Source organism: Chelmon rostratus, chromosome 24 (genome assembly GCF_017976325.1).
Source record: "Chelmon rostratus isolate fCheRos1 chromosome 24, fCheRos1.pri, whole genome shotgun sequence".
Taxonomy (NCBI): Eukaryota; Metazoa; Chordata; class Actinopteri; order Chaetodontiformes; family Chaetodontidae; genus Chelmon; species Chelmon rostratus.
In genome coordinates, this window is record NC_055681.1 from 12,524,907 (window position 1) to 12,550,716 (window position 25,810).

Below are 25,810 nucleotides of genomic sequence, written 5' to 3' on the forward strand. Positions count from 1 at the left end.
GACAATTGGCGCATGATAAAAACGTCATCGAGCTTTGCTGTCGCACGTTGATGATTGAAGGGTTAGGTGTTTGCCAATTCCCCCCTTCCCCTCTATTGTTTGATGGTTTTGGTGAAGGGATTGACAGACACCGCATGAACAACTGGAAATGCCTATGTTGCCTGTGGAATAACATTAATTTAGGGTAAGTGTACTGCTAATCAAGCGCAGTTTTTAAATGTATTTAATAATGTAATACTCTCCGCTTGAGGGAAGCCGGAGTTTGAGCTAGTGATGGCATCGTTAGCCAAGCAATACTGAAGCTGTCATCCTCACCCAGCAGGGGAAAGCGTGAGACGTTACGTTAGCTCATGCTAAACGCTTATTAAATCTAATCGTAGGTTCATTTCCACGAGATTTTACAAAGAACTAGCAACCAATTCAGAATCGGATCTGTAGATTTTGCTCAATAAAGGTAAATGCTAGCTGGCCTGCTAAACGTAATGTTTATTCGTTCACGTTAGCTAACACAACGCAATTAACGTAAATGTCATCAGTGGCTCGTGTTTGCCGTGATTCAACAAGGGAACCGTTGTTACTACTTAAGAAATTAACATGTTTAGTATTGAAGTGTTACCTAATTGGCAGTTGAACATAAAGCGTTACCCCGTCTATTTGCAAAGTGTCGTCAGCCATCGATAGAGGCTTAAGCCATATGCAAACTATAACACATCTCTAAAATCCTAATCCTAAAATCACGAGATCAAAAAGATTTTTTTACATGATTTTCAGGTATGTTCAGCACAACCCACGAAGCAGCACCCGTAAAGACACTAAATAGATGAATTTATAAAATTTCCGCTAAACACCCAAGGTGGAATCTGACTGTAGAAGTCGCACACACGCAATTTCTGTAATTGTAAAATTGCATCCAAATAATATCGTATTGAAGTCATGCCGAACTGAATACCAGCTCCTGGGGATTAATTAAAAGGTTTTAAATCGTGTTTTACTCATCCGCACGGTGGCTAACCACTAAAGCATGTTTAAAATATTCGTTTTTTCGAACAGAGCTTTGGAGGATGGCATATACGAAGGTTAGTGGTTCAGGATATTAACGTTAGCAGCCAGTCTGATCGGATCAGATGAGCTTTTCATGATGCAATGATGCTAATAATAACTGATAATAACAATAAACTTTATTTGTATAGCACCTCTCATCTCTTTCCTTTCAGGTGGTCGTTACATTACACTGCACTGTTTCCGTCTTTGTGAAGTAATGTCTGCTGATGTTCCAGTCAGAGGTTTCTTTTTATGCAGTTAAAGTGGTCCAGTCAGTGTCACATGCTGCCTCCCATGCCTTGTTTCTTTTGAAGCAAACCTCCAGGCCCTGTCTGGTTTGTCAGATCTAAGATGGGCTGAGTGCAGATGCAGCGTAAATGGAGACAGTGCTGCAAGACAATAACTGGCACATGAAAGCAAAAGCCGGGAAGGGTCTCTTTACATGCTTGATGTTGGCAAATTCCTGTAGGTGTTTCAGGTGTGGAGGGAAAATGACTTGCAGGTTTTGGCATTGCATTATTTGTTTTGATGTCAGCTTATACTAGAGTATGATATTCAGATGCTGACATTCCTACTGCTGCACTCGTTGTAGGTCACTCTCTCTGGATAATGCTTAGATTAGACATGCAGGGAGATGAAGCCTGTCGACAGCTGATGTAAGCAGACAGTCGTTCTGGGGCAGCTGTGACAGTCTAGTGTGTGTTGTCTTTGTTTCACCGAGTTACTGTCAGGGCTGCTGCCCTCCTGCCTCGCTGACATTTTACAGCTTTATAATGTGCAATAATCTGTCCCCAGCATAAAGTGGTGGCTTCCAGATTGTGGTCAGGATGTTCTCCCGCTTTTTCATGATAAAAGAAATTGTTATGTGCCGTCAATAAAATGTAATCCGCTCATCTAATTTAATGTCTGTTGGCTAGCTCGTGTTTTTGTTTAACCTTGCTCAGAAGCTGAAGTGGCCCTGGTACAAGAAGTGCATGTCTTCTTCTCTCTTCTAAAATTTGAACTCTCCAAATCAGAAGAGCAGGCCTTATCGTTAGCGAGAAGCTGTCTGGCTGTGACAGCGTTACTCATGAGGTGACTCACAGGCACTTGGTCAAGATCAGCCTTGGCATTTCAAATCAGGGGAAAGAAGAAGCTCACATCTGGAAGATGTTGCTACGATCAGCATCAACATAATGGATGCAGAATTTCTCTGCCCGCCTCATACTGATGTCAGTGGCTATTAACGATGATTGATAAGTGAAGTATTTGTTGCTCCTAGCTATAAAGTGAATGTGACTGTTGTAATTCCAATATCAGGCAGTCAATGCCAGTGTCATTAGTAGGTCAGTGCATATCTGCCAGGCTTCTAATGGTAAACAGCACATTTAGGCCGCATTGCGTGCCGCACAGTAATCTCCTTTATGGAGCAAACAGCTTCAGACTCAGTGTTATGTAAGCAGAGGCTGAATGTTGCTCAAGGACTCTATCTTACCACAGGCACGCTTACTGATACACACACACACACACACACACATGCCCACACAAATTTGCATGTGATATGTCCTCAAGCACAGGCCAAGCACCAAGGGCAGTGATGCAGATGGCTCCTGGGGTTGTAAAGGATGCATGACCCTGCACATTATTCTCTTCCTCCACAAGCACAATACTAAATTGCTGGAGTCCCCCCTTTACTTCGTGTTTTTACTGATTCCAGCAGCAGAGGGTTATCCTCTAAGCATCAAACGAGAAACTCCAGAGTACCCATACCGCACAGAAACACGTGTCAACCGCTGGCCAAATGTCCTTCGTTTTCCCAATTCTCTACTGGGAGCTCCCCTCTTTAAGGAGAGTGCATCCTGTCTTGTTCCTCCACAGATCGGCAACAGGATGTGGGAGGGATCTGTCTCGCCCCTCGGCCCTCCCTTAAAACAGTATGTGGCACAGAAAAAGGAAATGCCCTGCTTTGCACTCGCTTGTAGATTTACTCTGAATTCTTAATGAGCAACTTTTTATCTGTATCTCAAAGGTGGCCTTCATGAGATAGGTTGAGGAAAATAAAATCCCTGTAGTTTCTTGAGATTTTATGACTTGACCGGAACAGTTTGAATGGTTTTAGTGGCTCTAAGATATGTCAAACCCTAAAGAAGAATCCAGACAATCAGTGATTAAAGTGCGCAGCAGCAAAACGCTGTGGGAGGAATGTTTTTTTCATCTATCTTTAAATACCAGCAAGCAATTGGGAAGGAGAAAAGAGGGAGGGCAACAGTAGGAAGTGATGAATGTTGTCAGCAGCCTGGAGTCAGAGATGCTCCATGCACACACTGATCATTAGCGACATAAATACTCCACCACGAAACTGACTGAAGTTGAACTGCAAACATGAGCAATGTGAACGGTAACCTCTGTGGCGTTGCTCCTCTGACGTCTCGCACTTCTCCCCTCAGGTAAAAGGTGCGCGCGGGCCCCGCCCCATCAGCGCAGGAACAGGATGTGATGCCGCAGCGGAAGCGGCCGCAGCTTTCTGTCCAGCTTCGTGTCCGCGAGCAGGGAGCCCCTCTCGCACCAAGGGCAGGACATGTTTGAAGCCAAACCCCGGGCGGTGGAGAAGAAAGAGTCGAGCACTGAGACAGGTAGTGTTTGTGCTGGACGTCGCTGTGTCAAATAAACGCTGTAGGCTGTGTCTGAATTTCCAGAATGATGCTCTGCCAATGTCACGCTGTCCTGCAGTACAGTATGTTGTGTCTTTGGGCTTGATGCTATAGTTAGCCCCATCTGTCCCAGTAAACCACATGTTTGCTCAAGTGGAAGGACATCGGCTTGTACAGTGGCTGAGCCAAGAAAAGACGCAAACACACACACATTGAAAGGCTTCATCAGCCCACACTCGCTCGCAAAACACATTCACCGCAGTCTGACATTCCTCATCTCGCCAGGGCTGCACTGTTTTGACAAAATAAAAGCATGCTTCCTCATTCATTTACTTTATATTTTCATTGTGATGCATGTTAACGTGGTAAAGCCTTGATTTGTTTTCAGTATCACCAGTATTATAGCAGATAAAGCCTCCATCAACTGAATAATGACAGCATCTAAATATGGCAGCCATGCACTTCCTTTAATCTGTCAGTGTAATGTTTTTGGGCATTTTCATTATTGAGATTGATTGTATGTGTAGTATGAAGCTAATACCTTGAGGCTGTTAGCTTAGCATAAAGGCCGGAAGCAGGGTACAGCTATCCAGACCAAAGCCAACACCAATACATGCATTTAATGAATTATTTAATAATTTAAGGTAGCAAATTGCATTGTATGTGGGTGTAGAAACCTTGAAAGTCACATTAAACCCTTGTGAAACCACAGGGACTGTGGGCTATTGTCTGGACTGTGAATGATGCACAACGAAAGTGAAAGTAATCATTAGATGCTGGAACCCTGGATTATGTCTTATCCGCCGTCTAACCCACAGATGAGGGGCTGGGCAGCAGCGGGAGGCACTACGGCTCCGGCTCGCTGGGCTCCGGCTCGGCCGGCTCCGTCTACCTGTCAGACAGCCAGGACTGGGTGGTCTCCCCGAGCTGCTCTCCAGACGAAGGCCCCGGCCAGCACAGCGCCATCTCCCCTCTGCTGGCCGAGGAGACCTTCCGCTACATGAGTGAGTGTTTGCATTTAGATTGCACGTCAACGCCATACATGCAGGAAGACTAAGTCATAGTTGGACGTCAGAACACTGGTTTTTAATCAGTTGGAAGGATGAAAATGAACAAATTGTGTGTCTTTCGAGCTTTTGTGTCTACTGTCTTTTGATTGGCGAAGCCTGTGGCGACATCACTGAGCAGATGGTGTGTGTGTGTGTGTGTGTGTGTGTGTGTGTGTGTGTGTGTGTGTGTGTGTGTGTGTTTGTGTGTGTCTCAGTGCATTAGACACGTGAGGGATTCCTTTTATACAGCCTGCATCCTCTTCAATTAAAATCACAGGGATTTACTGCAGTGTGGGTATTATTTGGAACGGGGTTGTCATTGTGTCTATTTGTCTGCGCTCGTATGTATCCGACAGCTTTGACTGTGTGTGTGTGTGTGTATATGTGTGTGTGTGTGTGTGGAGAGAGAGGGAGAGAGAGAGGAATCCAGCCATCCAGCCAGAGTTAAGCGTAGCTGAGTTCAAAGCCAGGGCCAGAGTCACGGGACAGAGAGTGATGAAGAGGAGGAGGAGGAGGAGGAGGGGGAGGGCAGAGAGGACTGATAGAGCATGAAGACAGGACAGTAGGGAGGAGAGTCGGACCATGCCGGTTTTAAACACCCACAATGAGGAGGCTTACGATAACTTTGCTGTGGAAGGTGAGCAGAAGCGTTAGCATGGCGCTCCGTGTGTGTGAGAGTATGTCTGTGTGTGTGTGTGTGTGTGTGAGAGAGAGAGAGAGAGACATGTGAGCCGGTGTGACTGCAGAAGCAGCTCCAGTCGTGTCTGCAAGGTCAGCCAGAACATGACGGGGAGGAGGGGAAAGTGTGTACATACTGTACTGTTGGTGTGTGTGTTGCCTCGAAGGACAGGAAGTGTGCAAGTCTGAATGAATGCCTGTGTGTGTTTACATTCAAACAAGTTGTGGTATGTGGGATAGATACGACTTCCTGTCTATGTTTTTCTCTTCTTTGCACAGTTTGCCGTCTTTATTTCTTCTGCTCATATGAATCATTTGCAGCTCTGTGTTTATGACAAACAGATGCATGAGAAATGATTTAATTAGGCCTGAGGTGAAGACATACAGAAGATTTAAGCTGTCAAGTGTAACACGGTGGATGCACAAAGCTGTTGGCATGGTTTTGTGCAGGTTGCCTGTTTAGTTGGTCTGTATGTGTGTTTGTTAGCTGCACGTGTGGGAGAAGGGGAACAGTAAGGGAGTCTCGGTTTCTCCCCCCTGCTCCCGCTCTACTTCTGCAGTGCAAAACCAAACGCGACCTATTAATAGTGCGTGATGCACTCGCAGAGGCATGGCATGTTAATATTCAAATGCCCCCTGGCTGTCCTAAATCAAACATTTACAGTATATATGAAAACTCGTGTGAGGACGCTGAGAGGAGCGTGGTTTTGATGCATTCAGACAACGCTGACAACGTTTAAACGGCCTAAATATTCAATTACTCGTGCGTGATGATACGAGTATGTCAGCTATCAAATATCCCGTTTTTGTGTCGTGTTGTGAAATTGGAAGAAGGAGCTGTCTGACACAGTTTGCTCTTTGAACAGCAGAAACTTTCCACAATTAACACTTCTCTTTACAGTGAATGCAAAGGATATGTACTTGAAGACTCATACTGCAGTGAAGCCCGACACATTTTATTATTCATAAGTCTAAATACAATTTGAAATATTTGCGATATTACTGTATCAAACAGAGCTTGTTGAATGAGAGTTCAGTAATGTTCCGTATTGTTTAGTGAATCTGACAAACTAGTAGCTTGGTTTGTAATATAAGTATTAATTATACACAACCGTGATTCCAAAAACCTGCAACATCAACACAGTGCTGATGCAAAAAGTTGTGGAACGCTCCAAAAACACCTGTTTGGATCATTCCACAGGTAGACAGGTTGATCAGTTACAGGTGATAGCATCATGATTGGGTATGAAAGGAGCATCCTGGAAAGGCTCACTTGTTTACAGCGAGGATGGAGCGAGGTTCACCACTTTGTGAACACATGATTGTATGAAGGAGATTACTGAATGGGCTCAGGGCTCACTTCATAGAACGGTTGTCAGTAAACACAGTTTGTTTGCAAGTGATTTCCCTTTTTTTTTTTTTTTTTTTGAGTCATAGAGCTGTCACATGGTCAGAGTTTACTCATAGGCTCAGCCTGATCCTAATATTTCCTAGTCTTGGAAACTCTGACCCCAAATGTGTGTGTTCTGCCCGATCCAACCTCCCAAAACCACACCAGCAACACAGTTGACGGTATTCGTCCGGCCTCTGTCTCAGTGCAATGTGTGGATCCTCCAACTTAACCTTTGTCGGTTTGTTCGGTTGAGCAGATCTGACCCTGGATGTTAAAAAAAAGCCTGACTTCATGTTTGTTCGGAACAATACTTTTTATTCCAAGCTTTCAAATTGGGTGTTACAGTTCGTCCAATGAACAAATGTTACACCTGCAGCTGGTGCAGCTAGATTTATTACTTCCAAAGGTCCAGCCATGAAAATAGGTCCACAGTGTTTCTTATCAAGTTACTCACTAACCATTGCTCTGTGTGAATCTGCATGTGGGCCAATAATCAATATCAAATTGGAAGTACCAGTTTCATAATTCATTTAACTTTGCAGTTATGCAGTTTATTGTGGCCAAAGTTCAATCACACAACACACACGAGTGAATCACTGTGTTTGTTAGATCATAATCAAACTGGACCATGGACTTAATTTATATGGTCAGTGACAGCATAACTCCCTGTAGGTAATGCTGTGTGTGTGTGTGTGTGAGAGACAGAGAGAGACAAGCACTCTTGGGGTCAAACGAACAGCAACATGAGAGATTATATGCATTGTGCGTGCACGGTGTCGCTCTTCCTGTGTGTGTAACGGAGATAGCTCTGTGAGGCAGAGGTTATTTTTAACAGTCGGGTGTTGGAGGAAAGCGCAGCATCCAGACCCAGAGGTCACTGCGGGCCTCAGATTACTGGACCACAGCGCTCATCCATTCGAGCAGCTGTTTCTGTAGATTGTTCCACCACACCAAAGCCTGCACTCAGTAGGTGCAGTTACAAGTATTAGTCCTCTCTCGGGAGTGAATTTCCTGCACTTAATGGATCTTCTGTCACCAAACTGATTCAGTCAGATCAGCAATTATCCATCTCAGTTTTTTTGGATTTTAATATTTTCTCACATTTCACTTGAAATCAAATAGGGTGTTGCAAAAGTTCATCATTTGCTGCAAACATAACCAGGAAAAATGGTACCATAGGTGTGTGATTGACGCTGCAAAGAGAAAATCAAAAATGCAGCTTGGTCAGACCAGTGGGGCTGTTAGATGAGTCTCGGTAAAAGGCAATGTTGCAATGATTAGAGATGCCACTTTTCTTTAAACAGGTGGAAGGGGGAGCGGTGCGGCGCTGGTGACACCCACTCAGGTGCTAAAGCGGACCAAACTAATTGATGTGTAGATTCTCTTACTCTCAACAAACTAATGTTCCTACATGAATTTGACTTATTGAAGCTTCAGCTTTCACCCGTAGCTTCTTCTCTCTATGTCTTGCCTCTCCGTGCTGCTCCTTTCCTCTTTTTCTTTTGTCTTTTTTGTCCCATTCATCTTCAAACAAGCTGCTTGCTTGTTCAGCCGTTGAACTCTCCCTCCTTTTCTTTCTCCTGTCTCTCACTAGCGTATCTCGCTTTGGAGCCCTCTTCTTATTCCCACCCCGGCTCTCAGAGCCTCTCCAAAGGTATCCATCCTTCTCTCTCTCTCTCTCTCTCTGTCTGCCTGTTCTGCTCTGCAGCTTCTTCATTTAGCTCCAGTCTGAGAGAGGGGCTTCAGTTCACAATGTGGCTCAGGCAGCTGCAGACCTGGAGCCTCTCTCTGCTTTTTGCATGTAGATGGCAGCAGACAAGAGATTTGATTAGTATAGGTCTGCTGTCTGCCACTGTAAACAGCTTGTAGTAGTGTAGCACTGTATCGTGTGTTTGTGCAGTCTCTTTATGTCTGTACTGGGTTATTGTGGCTTCAATCCATTCAGACCACTAGCAACCACGTTTCCACATTGTGGAGCTTTACCTTCAAATGGCATCACTGGTGTTTCAGCTACAGGCCTGACATATATTTTAACCACACTAGTTCATGATATGGCACAGTGTGGTCAAATGCAGCTGCAGTAAAGAAGCAGAGTTTGGCTGCTCGCGTTGCTTGTGGTCAGAACATTTTCTTAGTTAGTAAGTAAAGGCGGCATGCTGCAGAAGTGTGTCCATTAGTTAGGAGTGATATTTTATTTTTACAATTTTTTTTTTGTTTTTGCGTGGAGTTCCCTGAATGCACATTTTGCATGCACATGACACCTGTGCATGAAAGCTTGCATGCGTGCATGCGTGTTGGTGCGTGTCCTGATAGTACATTTTCTCTCTGGCCAGTCCTCAGTGCTGATCGCGTGGAGCAGATGACCAAGACCTACAATGACATGGAAGTGGTCACCCAACTTTTGGCCGAGGTAGGTGTCCCCTCACTTGTCAACTGTGTGTTTTCTATCAAGAAGCAGCATCTAATTGGCTGTGACTCTGTGCGCTCTGTGCTCTCATTGGACAGCGGGACAGAGACTTGGAGCTGGCCGCTCGGATTGGTCAGTCACTTCTGCAGAGGAACCACCTGCTGCAAGAACGCAACGAGGCCTTAGAGGAGCAGCTAGCACAGGCCCTGGACCAGGTAGCTTAAACATGCTTGTAATTATTTTGTTTATGATTGCAGGGAGCTTTGTATTTTATCTGCTTTAGAATTAGATGTATATAAAGGTGTCATGTTTTCTGCATCTAATCACTCTGCACAAACCTTCCCCGCTGGCCAGGTTCACCAGCTGCAGCATGAGCTCAGTAAAAAGGACGAGTTGCTGCGGATGGTGGCCAGCGCCTCGGAGGAAAGCGAGACCGACTCCAGCGTGTCCACGCCGCTGCGGCAGCCTCTGCCGCCGGGGGGGACCGCCGCCGCCGCCGCCCTCAGCCAGCTGGAGTCTCTGCAGAGCAAGCTGCAGGAGCTGGAGGAGGAGAACCTAGCACTGAGATCTGAGGTAGGAAGCGTATGTAGGACAGACGAGGTTGTAGTGGCGACAGTGAAACACCGGAACAGAAAATAACAGGAAGTGAAATGGGAAGCTTGAAATGAGAACCACATTTTCAGAAGTTGGTATAATTACTTATGCAGATTACCTCAGGGTTTGGTAATTCATTGTTCACCATCAGATCTGTTTCCGTTAAAATAAAGGGACTGATTTATCAGATGTGTTGTAATGCAGACAAATTGAAAGATTCTTCCCCTGCAAAACGGCGTAACAGCCACAGTGGAACAGGAAGTGGAAGGATTTAACCTTCAGTGTGTTTTAGCGCCCTGATAATCAAGCTTTTTACAGAAGGCTCTTTTTGATGATAAGGTGTGCTGGCGGCAGCGATAGTATGTGAATTATGGCGAAAGTGAATGAATGAATGGATGGATGAATGAAATCCTCTCGACGTCTCCACCCCAGGCACGTCAGCTGAAGTGCGACACCATCACCTTCGAGGAGAAGGAGCAGCAGCTAGTGAGCGACTGTGTGAAGGAGCTCCGTGAGTGACGTGCACACACAAAGACACAGTCTCATATAAAAGAATACTGATAAACATGATTTATACAGCACGTACAAAGTACGTCATGTCACGTATTCCAGATCTGGGAGGCTGCTTTTAACCTCAGTGTGCGTGTGTTGGTTCTAGGCGAGTCCAACAGCCAGATGGTGTCTCTGACGGATGAACTGTCTCAGAAGAACGAGGAGCTGCTCAGACACCAGGAGGAGATCGCTCAGCTGCTCTCCCAGATAGTGGAGCTGCAGCACAGAGTGAAGGAGGTGAGGAGCGCAACACCGGGTGCATCTTTCCTACAGAGCAGCGACGACTTACTGCGCGTGTGTGTGTGTGTTTTTAAATGCTTCTGCTGTTTGCATGCAGCTGGCTCTGGAGAAGGAGGAGCTGAGGATCCACCTGCAGGCCTCCAAAGATGCTCAGAGACAGCTGACAGCAGAGGTACAGCCTCACGCACTCGACACTCGGCCACAGATAAGTCTGAACCGCAGCTGTTCAGGTCCATAGCTGTAACGCACACATGTGTGTGAAGAACCATGACGCTGTGCTTGTGTGTTTTAGCATGTTACAGCAACATATATACTTTGCAGTGCTAGCCCTGATTATGATAAATGATTCTTTGATTAAATTGAATAAAAATTCAATTGACTTGTTAAATATTATACATTTACAGTCTGAATATGTGCTGTGTGTGTGTGTGCGCTGCAGCTGAACGAGTTGGCAGACAGGAATGCAGAGTGTGTCGAGATGCTCCATGAATCCCAGGAGGAGATCAAAGAGCTCCGCAGTAAAAGCACTCCCTCGGCCGGCATGCGGAGGCACCTTTCCTACGGCCTCTACCCCATGGTGAGAGAAACTCTCTGAAGTTTTCCGTAACACAGAGAAGGACAAGATAAGGACTCCCGAGGCACAAATATGTAAATGAAGATGTAAAATGCATCAAAATGTAAATCAGAAATGAAAATACCAGAGAAATGTGCAGTGCAGCGTATAAAAATTACGAGTTGATTTTATTGTTGCTGCTCAGTTTATTTCATCTTAAACACAGATTTGGTGCTATTCCATTCATATTATAACCTCTGGTCTTTAGTGACATTATAAAACTTGCAAATTGAAACTAAGATTCCCCCAAAAATCCAGCTCAGGGGCCTATTTTTCCAGTAAAATTTAGCTAAACACGTTTCGTTCGTTCACAAGAAAACTCCAAGGTTTGCCTTTAAACGTGTGTGTGTGTGTGTGTGTGTGTGTGTACAGGACTCTCTGGCAGCAGAGATCGAGGGCACCATGAGGCGTGAGCTGAGTGTGGAGGAAGAGACAGCCTTTCAGGACCAAAGGTCAGAAGCCCCAAACTTCACTGCTGTAAAATCCACATTAATGAGAAAGACCTGGCTGATTTTCTGCTACTTAACAAAAGTTAAATCCTGTCATATATTGAGTTCTTTTTATACCCCTTCACATAAATCTAAATACTTCACATTTATTTACAGCACTAGTCTTACCTTACCTTACAATCAACCTCATGGACATCACGGTTGCTTTTCATGACCTCTGGTTCAGAGGTTTTGTCACTTTGTGGCCCTTGTCGCTGACTTTGCACCTCTTCTCTCTGCAGAATATCTCAGAGGCGAGTCTTCCAAACGGTCCGCACCATCAATGCATCAGCATCGCGGCCGTCTTCGGCCACCCCTCCCATCCCCGGCTCAGGACAGAGCTCTCTAGTGATGACCGCGCAGCCCTTCCAGTCCGTTCAGGGGTAAGAATGCTGGCGTCCTGTGTTTTAACCCAGGTTTGGAACCTTCCAGCTCAATAAATGTGCCCGTGTTTGCAGAGAGGAGGTGAGGCTGGGCCAGCCCGGCTCCCCGGGAGGAAACGACCTGACCAGGGCCCTCCACCGCCTGTCGCTGCGGCGACAGAACTTCCTGTGCGAGCGTCAGTTCTTCCAGGCGGAGCGCGAGAAGAAGCTGCAGGCGCTGGCGGACGGGGAGGGCAGCGGCTGCAGCTCACCGGTGGGCAGCGTGATCTCCTCGTTCTCCAACCTGTCGGAACTCTCCTTCAGCTCCAGCGTGTTCAAGACCTTCCTGCCTGAGAAGCTTCAGATCGTCAAGCCCATGGAAGGTAAAGTTATCTGTCCAGCTGCGTCTGGACGCCTCCCCCGAGCAGCGACAGTGAAGCTGCCATCGAGAGTGATTTAACGTGCAACGGATTCAGTTTGAGCCGAGAAGACAGCGGTGTCACATAGAGTTTGCACGCTGCAGCGCATGAATGTGGAACCCCACTCTGTCTTTTCTCGATTAGACGCAGCAATTTCAGCCTCTGTCACATCAGCTCCAGATCAGTCTCTGGTGGAAACGGGCCAGAATTATCAGTGACACATTTCTTGATGCAGTGAGCTGCTCAGTGACTGTCTGACTGCCGCAGGGAAACACTCAGCTCTGGGAGGACCCTTTCATACACTCACACCCAAAGAAGGAATCATATGGCTCGTACATTTGTAATTCTAATCCTTCGGTCTATAAAATAGTGAAAAATGCTCATCAGAATTAACCAGAGCAATGGCTGACATATTTTGAAGTTTGGTTTTGTTCAAAGAAAACAAAAAAGTTTCTGTTTACCATCTTAGGCGGCTAAGAACACCAACATTTTTAGGCATTTTTGCTTAAAATGTTGTTAAAATGATTAATCAAGGAGAAAGTAATGTTTGTATGTTTGAAATAGCTAATGTACAATAATACGACATGTTTGATTATCTTTTTTATTTTATCTGTGAAAACTGTAACATCGTGACATTTCTTTGTCAGGCTCACTGACGCTCCACCACTGGCAGCAGCTGGCCAAACCCCACCTGGCCACCATCCTGGACCCCCACCCTGGTGTGGTGACCAAGGGTTTCTGCCCACTGGCTCAGGACGCCGTCTATCGCCTGTCCGACATGGAGGAGGATGAGGAGGACGAAGAGCACAGAGGAATTGGTGTCCTGGAGAAGGGGGCGGCAGAGCGGGGTAAGGAAGAGGAGGATGACGAAGAGGAGGAAGGCGGGATCACCTTCAAGGTGCGCTTTTCGTCCACGCCGGAGGAGAGGAAGGACAGAAGGCATTCGCCGTCGCCCCTCCCCGTCCCGCCTCTCTCGCCCACCCCGCCGACGTTGCCTGGGACTCCTGCTGCGTCTTCCTCAACCACGTCAGTCCTCTGCCTGACCCCCGCACCCCATCACGTCACTGAGAAATCCAGCCTATCATCTCAGCCCATTCCAGCAGCCTGCACAACACTCGTCCAATCACAAAGTCAGATTTGCACCTCCACAACAACAACAGCATCTTCCTCTGGTAAATACTAGAAACAGAAATTTCAGTTTTTGCCATCACGAGTAGGACTGTTTTTCTCATCATCTCATTTCTTGTGTGTTCAGTTCAAAATCCAGGAAAGTGTCAGAGCTCTACTTTCTCCACCTACACCATCACGACCTGTCGCATCCTGCACCCCAGTGACATCACCCAGGTCACCCCAAGGTAAACCCTCTGCTTCTTCTTTTTTTTAATGCAGTGATGGATGACAGGAAACGAAGGTGAAAGATTACTGATACAAGATTAATACAGAGACCCCACCCTCCAGACTCTTTGTATGCCGGGCTTTCCTCTTGCTACAGCCCCATTCACACAGCTTCATGTCCACTCACAGCTGCTGTTTGATTGTTTGAGCGCTCTGTGTCTCTGTCTCATGTTTTTCAGTTGTCAGTCGTCCCTCTTGGCCAACACGCCCAGCTCCATGAGGACAGGTCCCAGTACCCCTGTGACTCCTTGCAGACTGAGTCTCGGGGACTCTTTTCCCCCTCGACGGCCCCATGCGCCCCCCGGCGGCCTGGCCAAGCTTGTGCTGGAAAGGGGCATTTCTGCACAGGTCTCCACCGACACCCCCCCTTCATCCCCAAAGCCCACACGCCGGCAGCCCCTCTTCTGCCTCCTCCCAAGCACTCCCCCGAACTCCCCCTCCCACTCGCCCGCTCCCTCCCCGGTGCCCATGGAGTCCCGCCAGCACCAGGCTGACAATTTCCTGGCCTCGCGGCCAGCAGAGCTTTTTCTCCAGGACGTTTACGGGTTGAATTTGGGCCGCGCGCCACATCCAGACCTGCCAAGCTCCTCCCAGGAAACCCCAGCCCTTGCCCCGTCGTCGAAGTCCAGCAGAACCAGGCCCGACGTCGGCCTAGTGGAGAGGCTGCGGCGGCTGGGATTCACCAAGGTGCTGCAGGGCGCTGAGTCAGAGGCTTCGGTGCCGCGCCAGGATTCTGCTACTTTCGTGTCAGCCGGCGGAGGAAGCCTATTGGACGGCCTGAGGCGCAACCAGAGCCTCCCGGCCATGATTGGCGCCCGGGCGGGGAAGTCATCTGGCAACCCGACTCCTCCTCCTCACCCCACCTCCCTAGCCCTCCCCCCACCTCCCTGGGGAAACCTCAAAGAGCGGCGCCGGCATCTTGCTTCAGTCTCCCACGTCCCGTCAAGTTCAACCAAACGCTAAAGAGGAAGTGGTGGATGGACCAGAAGGGCAGACATTTCAGAACATGAACCCCTCCTTTACACCTCCATCCTCTTCTTCCACCCCTCATCTCTCCTCCTTTCTGCCTTTGGAGAGAGGAGTCAGGGCATCTGGTGGGCAGAACAATCCCTCCTTCTTTTCTGACTTGATTTTAAAGCACAATTTAACTAATCTGACTGTTTTTAGCGATACCGCAGTGTCTATGTGTGTAGATATTTGCCATGATGCTAGTTATCGAGGCCTTAGCTAGCCTCTGAGTGGGTTGTTCAGCTCCCGGCACCTTCTCAGTCATGTACAAATCTTTAATTCGCTTGTGTCGTTTTCCCGCGAGGCTCTGGATGTTCAGGTACAGGTAGAGGAGGTGGGGAAAGGAAAACATGGAAGTGAAGGAAGGTGTGTGGATGTGGATTAGAAAGGAACCAGAGTTAAGATGAAGGTATTAAAGGAAAGCGGCAAGTGGTCTTTGCAGGTCAAGAGAAGGTAAGTGGAAGGCAAAGAGACAGACTGAGCATCCAGAGTCTTGCTGTTTCAAGGGCTTGTTGTGTAGTGGTTTGGAAAAGCTTTAGTCTGTAATAAAACAGTATCATCTGCAAATAACTTAGTCAGAAGAGAAGGGATTACTTTACTTTTATTACTTAACAACTAGAAGACTTTAAGTGCTAGCTGATTTAATGGCATACTGCCAGGCTAATCTCGTAGTCAGACCATGCTATTAACATGCCAGTATTAATATTCTAATGATTTTACAGTAGTCCGTTGTTGCACTGATGTCTGGTGACCGTCCATGTGCCGTGCCCCTTTTCCCACCTCTTTGCAAGCGTCCGCATGACATGTCAAAAGCAACCTTGCCTACAGGTCCCAGCATGCACCTGTCGGCGGACGGGTGGGGCCAGGCTTAAGGCGAGGTCAGAACCATGTTAGACGCCAGGTAAAAAAAAAAATAGGGTCTGCCTTTTTCCTCCAGGTCCTTGCATTTTGCGTGTTTTTAATGGTATGAGGCCTTAAGTAGAAGCCAGCACTGTTATGATTTGTGTTCAGCCATGTTTGTATATATTAGTTGCACTCAGTGGAATTTGGAAGGTGAGTTTGTGCCCATTTGAGGACCACTGCTTGCTTGAAAACATTTCAACACGGCCTTGGGCCTTCAAGCGGCAACGAATCGGGAATTTGATCATCTCAGTTTGCAGCCACCATCCTTATCTCAGGCCCGTGGGACGTTCAGGTTCAATCTGTTCAGAGGGAAAAACCATTGGCACGTTATTTGAGTTGCGTTATCACATAAGGGTTTATTACATGTGGTTGTTTTCTGTGTTTAAATGTGTCTGGGTTGTCTTCAGGACATATGCGGTTCACACACTGGCCAGCAGGTGGGAGTATTGCTGTGGGAAAGCATATGAATTAATTATACAAAGTACTGACTGATATGTTTAGATACAAGGGAGCATAGAGCTTTGTGCTCGACCCCTGTGACTCCTCAACGTCCAGTAGTGCTGTCCCTAACATCCATCAGTCCGACCAGACCCTCCAACCCCGCTACTGCACTTTTACTTATTTATGTAACCTTTGTTTTACTGACATCACTATTTGAAGTATATAGATTCTAACATATTAATGAGACAATTTAGCGTAACGTGTGCCTGTTGTAACAATGTCGGCTAACGTAAGATTTTAATATATGTAGCAGTATTTTTTTTGCGTTTTTGCTTTCCACATGTAGAGGCCCGCTGAAGGGAATCCAAATCAAGCCAAAAGTTTTACGTTTTATTTTTGAAGAAATGGAACACTCTCGCTTACACGTGTGTATGTGATGCATTTTAGCGCTGAAATATTTAACAAAGGAAGAAGAGTTTCAGTTTAATGTTTTGTATGTCTGTAGGACTGGGAGAAGTGGAAAGAAGGCACATCCAGACTGTTCATACCTTCAGGTTCGTTGTTGTACCCACTGTTTTCCAGTAAAGCAGGAGGTTCAGCTTTGTGTCTATCTTTAAAAAAACGTCCTGTGATTTCTTCATGCCTCCCCTCTAAGATCACGGTCCTCTGTAAACTACTCATGGCTATTATTCAGTTGCCTCTTTTTTAAAATAAAGCGATGGAAACAAAGCTGCTGACTCGCCAACTACTTTATTATGACTCATGTTCTGTGGAAGAACTTGTGCAGAAAGTGTGGACCCCAAAATTGGTAAGATGTCACATACAGAAAAAGATCCAAACTGATTTTTTTATGTCCTGACTTGAAACAACAAGAGTTTTCGGTCTTAAACTGAGAAAATAAATCTCACGTCTGCTTTTGGCTATAGACACAGTGCTTCACAGCAATCCATGAAACGTTTGTCAAGATATTCCACTCTTAACCACAAATGTCAACCCTGCTGCGGCACTAGAGGGAAAGTCAGGGGATCACCAAACTCCAGAGGATCCCCCCCGAGGGACCATGAACGCCTCTACAAACTGTCATTGGAATGCATCCAGTAGTTCTGAGGTATTTCATACTGCACCAACCAACGGAGTGACTTTGCTATTCATAGAGCCAAGCTGCTAGCATGCATGGCTGTAAACGATGCAGTGTTTGCTTTTTGTGCAGGACAGAAACTTCTTTCATTAAGTGCATTTAAATTATGGAGATGAGGTCCCGTGTAGCCACATTTTACAAAAGCTTTCAGTCATTGTGTCCTGGGAGTGTGGAATGAGCTCGATCAGCATGAACACTTCCAAAACTCTGAAGTCTGCTGTCCCGATGACGTGAATGCAGCATTACCCACTGATCTGCCCTCCAGCCTGCGTCCTCACATGGGACAGATCTTGACGCTGTCAGAGCTGGAGCTGAACTGTCCGAGGGCGAAGTCCAGGCCCACCCCGACCCCGCTGCCCACCCCGAAGGCAGCGTAAAGCGGCTGGGTGAAGTTGGCGCGGAAGGTGTGAAGGTGTGTCATGCTCTCTGCCACGCTGTAGAACGCCAGCGCCCCCATGGACAGGTCCAGGTAGATACCCAGGCGGGGGGAGTAGGTGACCGGTATGTCCTTCTTCTCATTGTCGTGCATGGCTGCGCAGCAGGTGTCCGACAGCTCCAGGGTCCAGGACTGGGCGTTGTAACCGAGCCCCGACCTGGCGTCAGACCCCTTCCTGTTCAGCGCCCCGTAGGCTACACCCATGGAGGAGCCCCGGCCTCTCCACTCCACCTCCCAGTAGCAGCGCTGGCCGTACAGCGGGGCCTGGCACATCACCTGGGTCCAGCCGTCGAAGCGGTGCGGCGTGTCGGGGTAGGGCTGCGCAGCCCCCTGCAGGGTGGCTTTAGTGTTGCCCTCAGAGAGAGCCAGCCGTCGGTGGGCGGTGTTGGGGTCAAGGGTCAAGGTGACGGCGTCTAGAAAGGACAAACAATTATTTACACATTCCTGATAATTAAGAGTATTAAGTATTAAAGCTGATTCTTGATTTTGAAATCAATCCCAACTCAAAGTCCACATTAGCCTTTGCCAGAGCTTTTTAACTGAATCACATGGTCTTCATCAGCTCACTGATGACATGCTAATTGATGAAGACTATTTCATACTGGAAAGTTTCAGTTTCTCTGGAGTAAACATGACCAGCAATGGACCCTGTGGCAGATCAGTCCCTGCAGCAAACATGGTGACCCCTAACATCTAAAATGTAATCCTGTCCCTGAACGTCGAGACTCACACTGCAGGAACTCGTCTCTGGTCCTCGGCTCTGGGGCCTGGATGCTGTCGATGTTGATTTCTCTCACTGGAAACACACAATATGTCAGTTCATGCACATTTTGCAAATACCCAGAATGCAAACATTGGTTTAATTTTTACATTTCTTGTCTCAAAATGGAGACACAGAGGCACATTCACTCACGTGCGGGGAAAGCGGGAGCGTGATTAATTGCGTCAGGGGTGGGCGAGTCCAAGAAGAGCCCGGGGTTAACTGTCCAATGAGAAAACATTAATATCCAACACACACTTGCGCCTGTTCAAGTGTTAGGACTGAATGTGGCAATGACCCAAAAGAAGAATATTAATTTTACAGATATAAAGGCAGCCATCTTACTTTCTGTTGGTGTTTCAGATAGAGCAGCCATCCCCCCTGTTGAGTGAACATAAGTCACACACTTAGAATTTGAAACATTATATATAACTGTACATAACTCTGTTAATATGCATCATTTCTGCATGACAGTTTTCGCTTTCTGAAATAATTTTCTGGCTTCGAAAAGTAGTTTACAGCAGCTGTGAAGAACTGGCCATCAGGTACAGAGACAAATTACATGATATATTAATTTCCTGTTTGGCAAAAAAGGCCCTCAGCTGCCATATCCACACTAAACAGCTAAACTCTCTTCCTCACATCAGTTACTTCCCGCAGCAGAATACTGAGATGATTTGGACACTGTTAAAGAGGAGAGTGTGGGAGGTGGGGGTCAGGCCTTACATGGGTTCCCTCCTGCAGACGGTGTGTTATTGACAGGGGTGGCCGGGTTGGTGCCACGCCGATGGGAGCGGAAGAGGCTGCTGATCGACGCCATCCGACTGAAACCTGACCGAAGCAGGAGGAGAGCGATGGAGTCAAAGCTGCACCACGCGAGCTTTGCCAGCTGGTGGAAGCAAATAGCAACAACTCTGAGGATTTTGTTTTCTTGTCTACAGGTTGGTATTGTACCTCCAGTTGATGCTGGTGCAGGAGCTGGAGCTGGAGCTGGGGCAGGAGCTGGGGCTGGGATTGGAGTTGGTATTGGAATCGGGACTACAGCAGGGACAGGATGACTCTGACTGGACCGGCTCCAAAGAGACTGAGACTCTCTGCGGCTGGGTGTCGGGCTGGGTCTGGGGTTGGCCTCCCTCACTGTTTGGAAGACACAATCAATGTTCGGGAATGAGTTAGTGATTTAGAAAAATAAAACAGAGACGCAATATAAAAGTAAGTAATGATCTGAACAGATAAAGCTTCAGCTGCCTGTAAAGGGGTAAGCTGCTGGACTTGTGAGTGAGATTCAAATCAAAACCCTAACATGGATGAAGCTCAAAAACACGGCATCCTACATTACCCACAATGCACCTGGACAGCGTCTGTAATACCTGTCTCTCTTTCCTCTCTTCTCTGCCTGGGTGTCACTCTGGGCGAGCTCGTGTTTCCTCTGTCTGCAATGAGGAAGAAACACATTTCAAACACACACACATTTTCACTGCTCCATCCATGGTAGCAACTCACACTGAGGTTCATTTAAGGGGTTTTCAACAGCACATACACACACACACACACACACACACACACACACAAAGCCTCACCTCGGGGTGTGTTTCTGCTCCTCACATCTTGACTTTTGAGTCCTGTACCTGCGACATAAAATGGGACCGTCACACTCAACAAGGCCTGCACGCTGAATGGCCTTTGACATCGTCACATACACTACAATGAATGTCAGCGAACAGTACCGAGTCCTCGTCTGTCTGTGCTCCGCGCTCCGACTGAGATGCTGGGTGTGGAGGCTGCGACACATGAAAGAAATCATGAATATATCACACCAAGTTCTACGATAGATGATAGAATGTGGAGTTAAAACCATTGGACAGACCTGGCGAACGGCTGTTTGTGTTGCGAGAACCCAGACCAGAAAACACTGTTGAAAATGGAAAAGTCAGAAATGAGTTTTTTGAACGGGAACATGCTGTATATGCTAATATATTCAGATTGAAAAACTAAATGCAGGCTCACATTTAAAAATCCCTCCTTTCTGTCCGGCGCTACGGTTGGCTGGATGAGATAAGAGGAAGTCGTTGTTAGGCAGGAAGGCGCAGCACGCCTAGAACTTTTGTCGGGCTGAAAGCAAAATGTGTGGAACTTACCGTCTCCCAAAGTGAACAGCGTTGTGTCATTGACTGCAACAGAACAGACAATGAGGTGAGGACAGACGAGACACGAAAAGAAAAGGAGGCAGGACAAAACAAGCCTCTTGTGACAGACCTTGTTTGGTTATCTTGCCCAGCTCCTGGTTGCACAGGTCCTCCACTCGCTCCCTCAGGTCCAGGATGGCATCTCGCACAGGCTCAAAGGAGGCTTCTGGATTGACCACCACAGGGGGCAGGTCCCCTGACTCCAGGGGGCTGCACATGGACTCGCATGTCTGAAGGAAAATGTGGACAATTTGACTTTTAGGGGAAACATGTAGACTACAGCAGTATAGTGAGGACCTTCAGCTGTAACTTTAAAGGCGCTGTTTTCATTAAAGGTGCAGCATCTAAGAATTGGCCCCATGTCCAATTCATACTCCAAACAAACAGGGGGCAGCATATCACCGGAGTAACTGTCAACTGCTGCTAACTGTTGCTGCAGCCTCCCATTGACACGGCTGGACCGAGACTGACAGAGGCCTGAGCTGGGGTCATGAGGGGTCAGCCCCTGGGTGCCGGGAGCCGAACTCAGCAAGAAATCCACCTCAGTGTTGTTGGATTGAGGGCAGACTGGACGCTACAGTGACTCACTATCGCCTCTTGAGGTACAAAGCGGTAGTACAAGACAGGACGGCTGGGGCTAGCTGGTTAGCATGCTCACGTCAGGAGACATCTCTGCAGCCCAAACCAAGGGTGTTTTTGACATAACACCACAGCTGTTACTTCTCCACATTCTGCTGATAAACTTAGTAAATTTTTGAATGTTTTATACAAGAATTTTTCCATATTTTGATGATGATGATCATCATTTATGTTAGAGCGAGAGTGCCATGTGAACACAGTAAGATAAAGGAAAGAAAATCCAACCTCACATTCAGGAAATGTCTCTCATTCTCTTTATAAAGGTCACATATGATGCAAAACACACCTTTCCATTGTTTGTGCACATAAATATGTGCCTACAGACTCACACAGTGCAGGAAATGAGCATCCCCTCCTCTTTTCTCTTGCTCCATGTGTCAGGAAATGTGTTGCAGCAAGCCGCTCACACATACTTATACTCTCTTCCCCCAAACACTGGTATTACCCCCACTTCTTGGTCCAGCCCACCTGCAGGTAGTGGATGTGGTCCTCGCACCGGGCCAGGTCCTTCATCTCCGTGTCCCTCTTCCTCAGCTCCTTGATCTCAGCCTCCAGGCTGTCGCTGACCTCCTGAGCCTGGCCCATCTTCTCCTGGTTGGCCTGATCCAGCACCTCCTCCAGCAGCTCCTGCAGACGCTCCACAGAGCGCTGCAGCTCTGACATCACGTCCTCCGTGTCCTCATGGACCCTGTCTGCGGAACGCTGTGCAGCCGGGGAAAGAGACGATTAGGTGAGAATATCCCAGCATGCATTGCAGCTATCTGAAATAACTGTGAGATTATTGCAACGTTTATGGGAAATGTGGATTTCATTTAGAGAAAACTGGTGCGAGATAAAATTCTGCAGACCAACCTTCATCACCTCCATCATCTTCTTCATGTCTTTCAGCTCCTGCTCCCTGTCTTTCAGCCTCTGCTGATTCTCTGCCTGCATCTCTGACAGCACTTTCTGCAGCAGGACACACGAGGACACGGCATCAAGACTGCGCAAATGAATCTCACCAACAGGCGAAAAACACAAGCACGAGGAAACGGACGCGCACGTGATGCAGGAGACAACACGAGAGGGTGGAGCGTTATGAGTGGACAGGAATGTGGTTAGGAATGTCCTCAGCCACAAAGACAGACACAAAGAGGAGAGGACGACACCTTAAACAGAAACCCATCACACAGTTAGCAGGAGGAGTGATACCTCATACATAGGCTGTATTGACTGTCACCTATTCTAGAAACAGCTGCCCACTTTCTGGTTTAGCTGGGTTTTTTTTTTCAATAAATGAATGAATTTCATGCTCAGTTTTTAAGTCAGAATTATGCCAAATGTTGATAACGCGTGTGCAGACAGAAAGCATGGCAAATTTCATCATATCGCCTGTGCGAACTTGAAAGTGACAGCATTTCGTTGCCCCAGGTGTGTCCGCTACACCACGTCTGGTTGCAGCCAAATGTGAACATTTACTGGTTTTCTTTGCCTTCCATGATAATAAACTGAATATCTTTGGGTTTTGAAGTTGTTGGACAAAACTTGAACTGAAAATATTTGTCAGTTGGATTCCTGGTTGAGTGATTACACATTTACCGCAGACAATGGGCCAAACTGGTTCTACATCGTCTGACAGCGTGTAATTACGACACAAAATAGCTTCACACCGATTACAAGAAATGGTTTTACCCAGCCTATCACACAAACCCAGCACTTGGGTTTGATATTGAAGCAGCCCGCCCTGGTAACTGGTTGAGGGCCCCTCGTCACTGCCAGCCCGAGGCCACCATCCATTCGTGCCTACCTGTTTCTCCAGGCGCTCGGCCTTGGTGGACACACACTCGTGGCCCTTGTGCAGGTTGCTGGTGCACAGCCAGCAGACGAACAACTTGCACTGGCGGCAGAAGAACTCCTGCAGGTACTTGTGCTGCGTGCAGATCTTCTCAGCCAGGTTGCCTGTGGGCGCGATCAGCTCGTGCTGCTTCAGGGCCTTCTTGGTCTGGTGGGGCTTCAGGTGGGCCTCGCAGTATGAGCTCATGCACACCAGGCAGCTCTTGACCGCCTGTCGCTGTTCTCCTTTGCACATGTCGCACGCCACCGCAGAGGAGGAGAGCTTCCCTTTGGATCTCGACGAGGAGGAGGCGACCCCGCGGGCGCTTCGGATGGAGTCGCGCACATCAGCTTTGAGGGCCCCTTTGCGGAGCTGCTCTACGGCCTCAGCCAGCATGGTGTTCCTGGACAGGGAGGGCTTGGGGCAGAAGGTCTGACGGCATTGGGGGCAGCTGTAGATCCCCTTGGGGTCGTCCTTGCTCCAGTAGTCCTTGATGCAGGCCATGCAGTAGCTGTGCCCGCAGGGGATGGTGACTGGATCGTTTGGGAGATCCAGACACACAGGGCAGTTAAACTGCTCCTCTGTCCACAGTTTGGCGCTCATGCTGACACTGTGAGACACAATGGAAAAAAGAAGCCAAGGGAATAGAGAATAGAGACGGCTAGCAGGTCTACAATCCAAAGCAGAACAGTGGAAGAGAAGAGAAGAGGCGCCTGGGCTCACTGGAGGAAAATGCCGTCTCTCAGGTGAGAGCAGGGAGAGGTGAGCGGGGCGGGGCAAGAGCCGCCAGGCAGGTCTAGCGGGGAAAACGGGTGTCGGTGGAACACTGCGAAAGGCCAGGAGGGCACAGGTGTGAAAGGACCGATCCTTTTATCATTCCACCAAAGAAGTGGTGAAAGAAGTATTCTGAGCCTTTAATTGAGTCAACATAATACACAGTGTAAAAAATTACAAGTAAAAGCACAACATTTAAAAACCAACGAAGGTAAAAGAGCAGAAGTATTATTAGCAAGCTTGCTGAAATGTAGCATTGTTACATTGTTAAAAAGGTGGATCTAGTTAAGTGGTTCCCAGAGTATGGGCATTTTTTAAAGCCTACAGTCCAAGTTTATTATTCAAAGTTCAAACCTGAGATGACATGGCCGTCAGTATACAAACTTGCTAGATTTTACAACACTGGCATCCTTCTTTAAATTCCTCGTTTTCTCCCTTTTATCACCACATCAGGGCACCATCACTCAAAAAAAAAAAAAAAAAAATGCTCCGTGCTGTAACTCTTATCACTGCTCCCTCTGCAGCCAGCACATATGAAGTCTACAGACATCTGAAATGTCACCTTTCAAGGGCCATTCATTTTAAAGTGAGACTATGAAGCACTGAAGAACGATGTGGCTCTGTGACGAACTACACCAGTAAACGACTCATTTAATTTTACTATAAAAACTATGCAATAAAAAAAAGTGAACCTTAAGTCTGTAAATTTAATTCTGAAACACGCCAAGCATCGTTTTCTGCCTTGAAATCATTAAAACCAACTTTTTTTAATCTCAGCTGATATGACTCCTTAATGCTGACACCACTATATCTGTGATTGGCCAATATCAGGGTACACCGTAAACCCAAATGTTCAAAATAATTAAATTAAGTAATGCAACTTAAATTCTACTAACTTAAATATTTTGATTTCGCTTTTGTCATTTTAACATTTTCTTCCTTTTTGAGTTAAACATTTTTGATTAACTTCAGCTGTTTGAATTTTACTGCTTGCGTCTGACATCACTCAGTAAAAGCAGTATGTGTGTGCGTGGTGAGAGCGTGGGAAGATGCTCTGCGTGCAGGAAGGTGGATCTGCTCCTGAATGTTCAGCATTAATCAGCATCACTGCTCTCACAGCGTCATAAAAGTGAAACAGAACTGAGACTAGTCAATGGTGAGTAGTTCTTTACTCATCAATTATTCTATTTTTATCACTCTATGTAATTGGACAGGTCATGATCTGTATATTTTAATAACCTTTTAGCATCATAAATGCCTCTTTTCATTAGCACAGTGGCAGCTGCATCCTCACCACGACCCATGATCCTTTGTGTTGTTGCACCAGACCAGGTTAGAAAATTAAAACCAGGTTCAGGACCAGCCTCTGTTGATGCGCTGATTAAAATAATGAAAGAGCAGCTGGGACTAGACCATGACTTCAGTTTGGTATCACCTTGTCCTGTTAAGGTTTTATCCAGATAGCCAAAAGCATTCTTTCTTATGCATTTTCAGGTTTTCAGTCCGGTGGCCCAGACTGCAGTCAGTGTACCTTTTGTACTTGTTTTAAAAGTTGCTGCACTTTAATCTAGGTAAACCAATTTATACTGTGTCTTTGATACTTGTTAATGGTTGTACATTTACATTTTAGTTTTAGAATTAAAGGGCTCATAAATGGTTTATGGCATTATATTTCACCAAAGACGCCATTCTGCTGCTCTACCCAGGTTTTCCTCAGCTGTTCTACCCTAACCCCTGCAATTTGACAGACATGAAGGACCCACCAAATGAACGAGCCACACTCAAATCTTCTGAAGGGGTTTCTGTCTCAACACTAGATACTGTAAGCTTTGGATCCCCAAGTAGTTGTGA

At 46.9% G+C, this 25,810-nt stretch overlaps 2 protein-coding genes across 2 annotated transcripts; one reads left to right on the forward strand and one right to left on the reverse strand.

Annotated features, from left to right (window-relative positions):
• The first annotated feature begins 55 nt into the window (after nucleotides 1-55).
• trak2 (trafficking protein, kinesin binding 2) lies at nucleotides 56-16,936 on the forward strand. Its single transcript, XM_041965829.1, has 16 exons — nucleotides 56-184; nucleotides 3,468-3,653; nucleotides 4,490-4,675; nucleotides 9,125-9,201; nucleotides 9,297-9,413; nucleotides 9,553-9,771; nucleotides 10,225-10,303; nucleotides 10,451-10,581; nucleotides 10,682-10,756; nucleotides 11,024-11,161; nucleotides 11,570-11,649; nucleotides 11,928-12,068; nucleotides 12,144-12,430; nucleotides 13,114-13,638; nucleotides 13,722-13,821; nucleotides 14,041-16,936. The coding sequence occupies exons 2-16, from the start codon at nucleotides 3,599-3,601 to the stop codon at nucleotides 14,822-14,824; spliced, it is 2,994 nt and encodes a 997-aa protein (XP_041821763.1). The 5' UTR covers nucleotides 56-184; nucleotides 3,468-3,598; the 3' UTR covers nucleotides 14,825-16,936.
• An 11-nt stretch (nucleotides 16,937-16,947) lies between these two features.
• Nucleotides 16,948-23,901, reverse strand: trim25l (tripartite motif containing 25, like). The gene is made up of 16 exons (XM_041965830.1): nucleotides 23,159-23,901; nucleotides 22,225-22,320; nucleotides 21,841-22,074; nucleotides 20,804-20,963; nucleotides 20,686-20,718; nucleotides 20,555-20,593; nucleotides 20,415-20,459; nucleotides 20,275-20,328; nucleotides 20,128-20,175; nucleotides 19,918-19,980; nucleotides 19,502-19,684; nucleotides 19,274-19,378; nucleotides 18,893-18,928; nucleotides 18,701-18,769; nucleotides 18,518-18,583; nucleotides 16,948-18,200 (listed from the first exon to the last, which is right to left on the reverse strand). The coding sequence occupies exons 1-16, from the start codon at nucleotides 23,786-23,788 to the stop codon at nucleotides 17,626-17,628; spliced, it is 2,436 nt and encodes an 811-aa protein (XP_041821764.1). The 5' UTR covers nucleotides 23,789-23,901; the 3' UTR covers nucleotides 16,948-17,625.
• Between the last annotated feature and the right edge of the window lie 1,909 nt (nucleotides 23,902-25,810).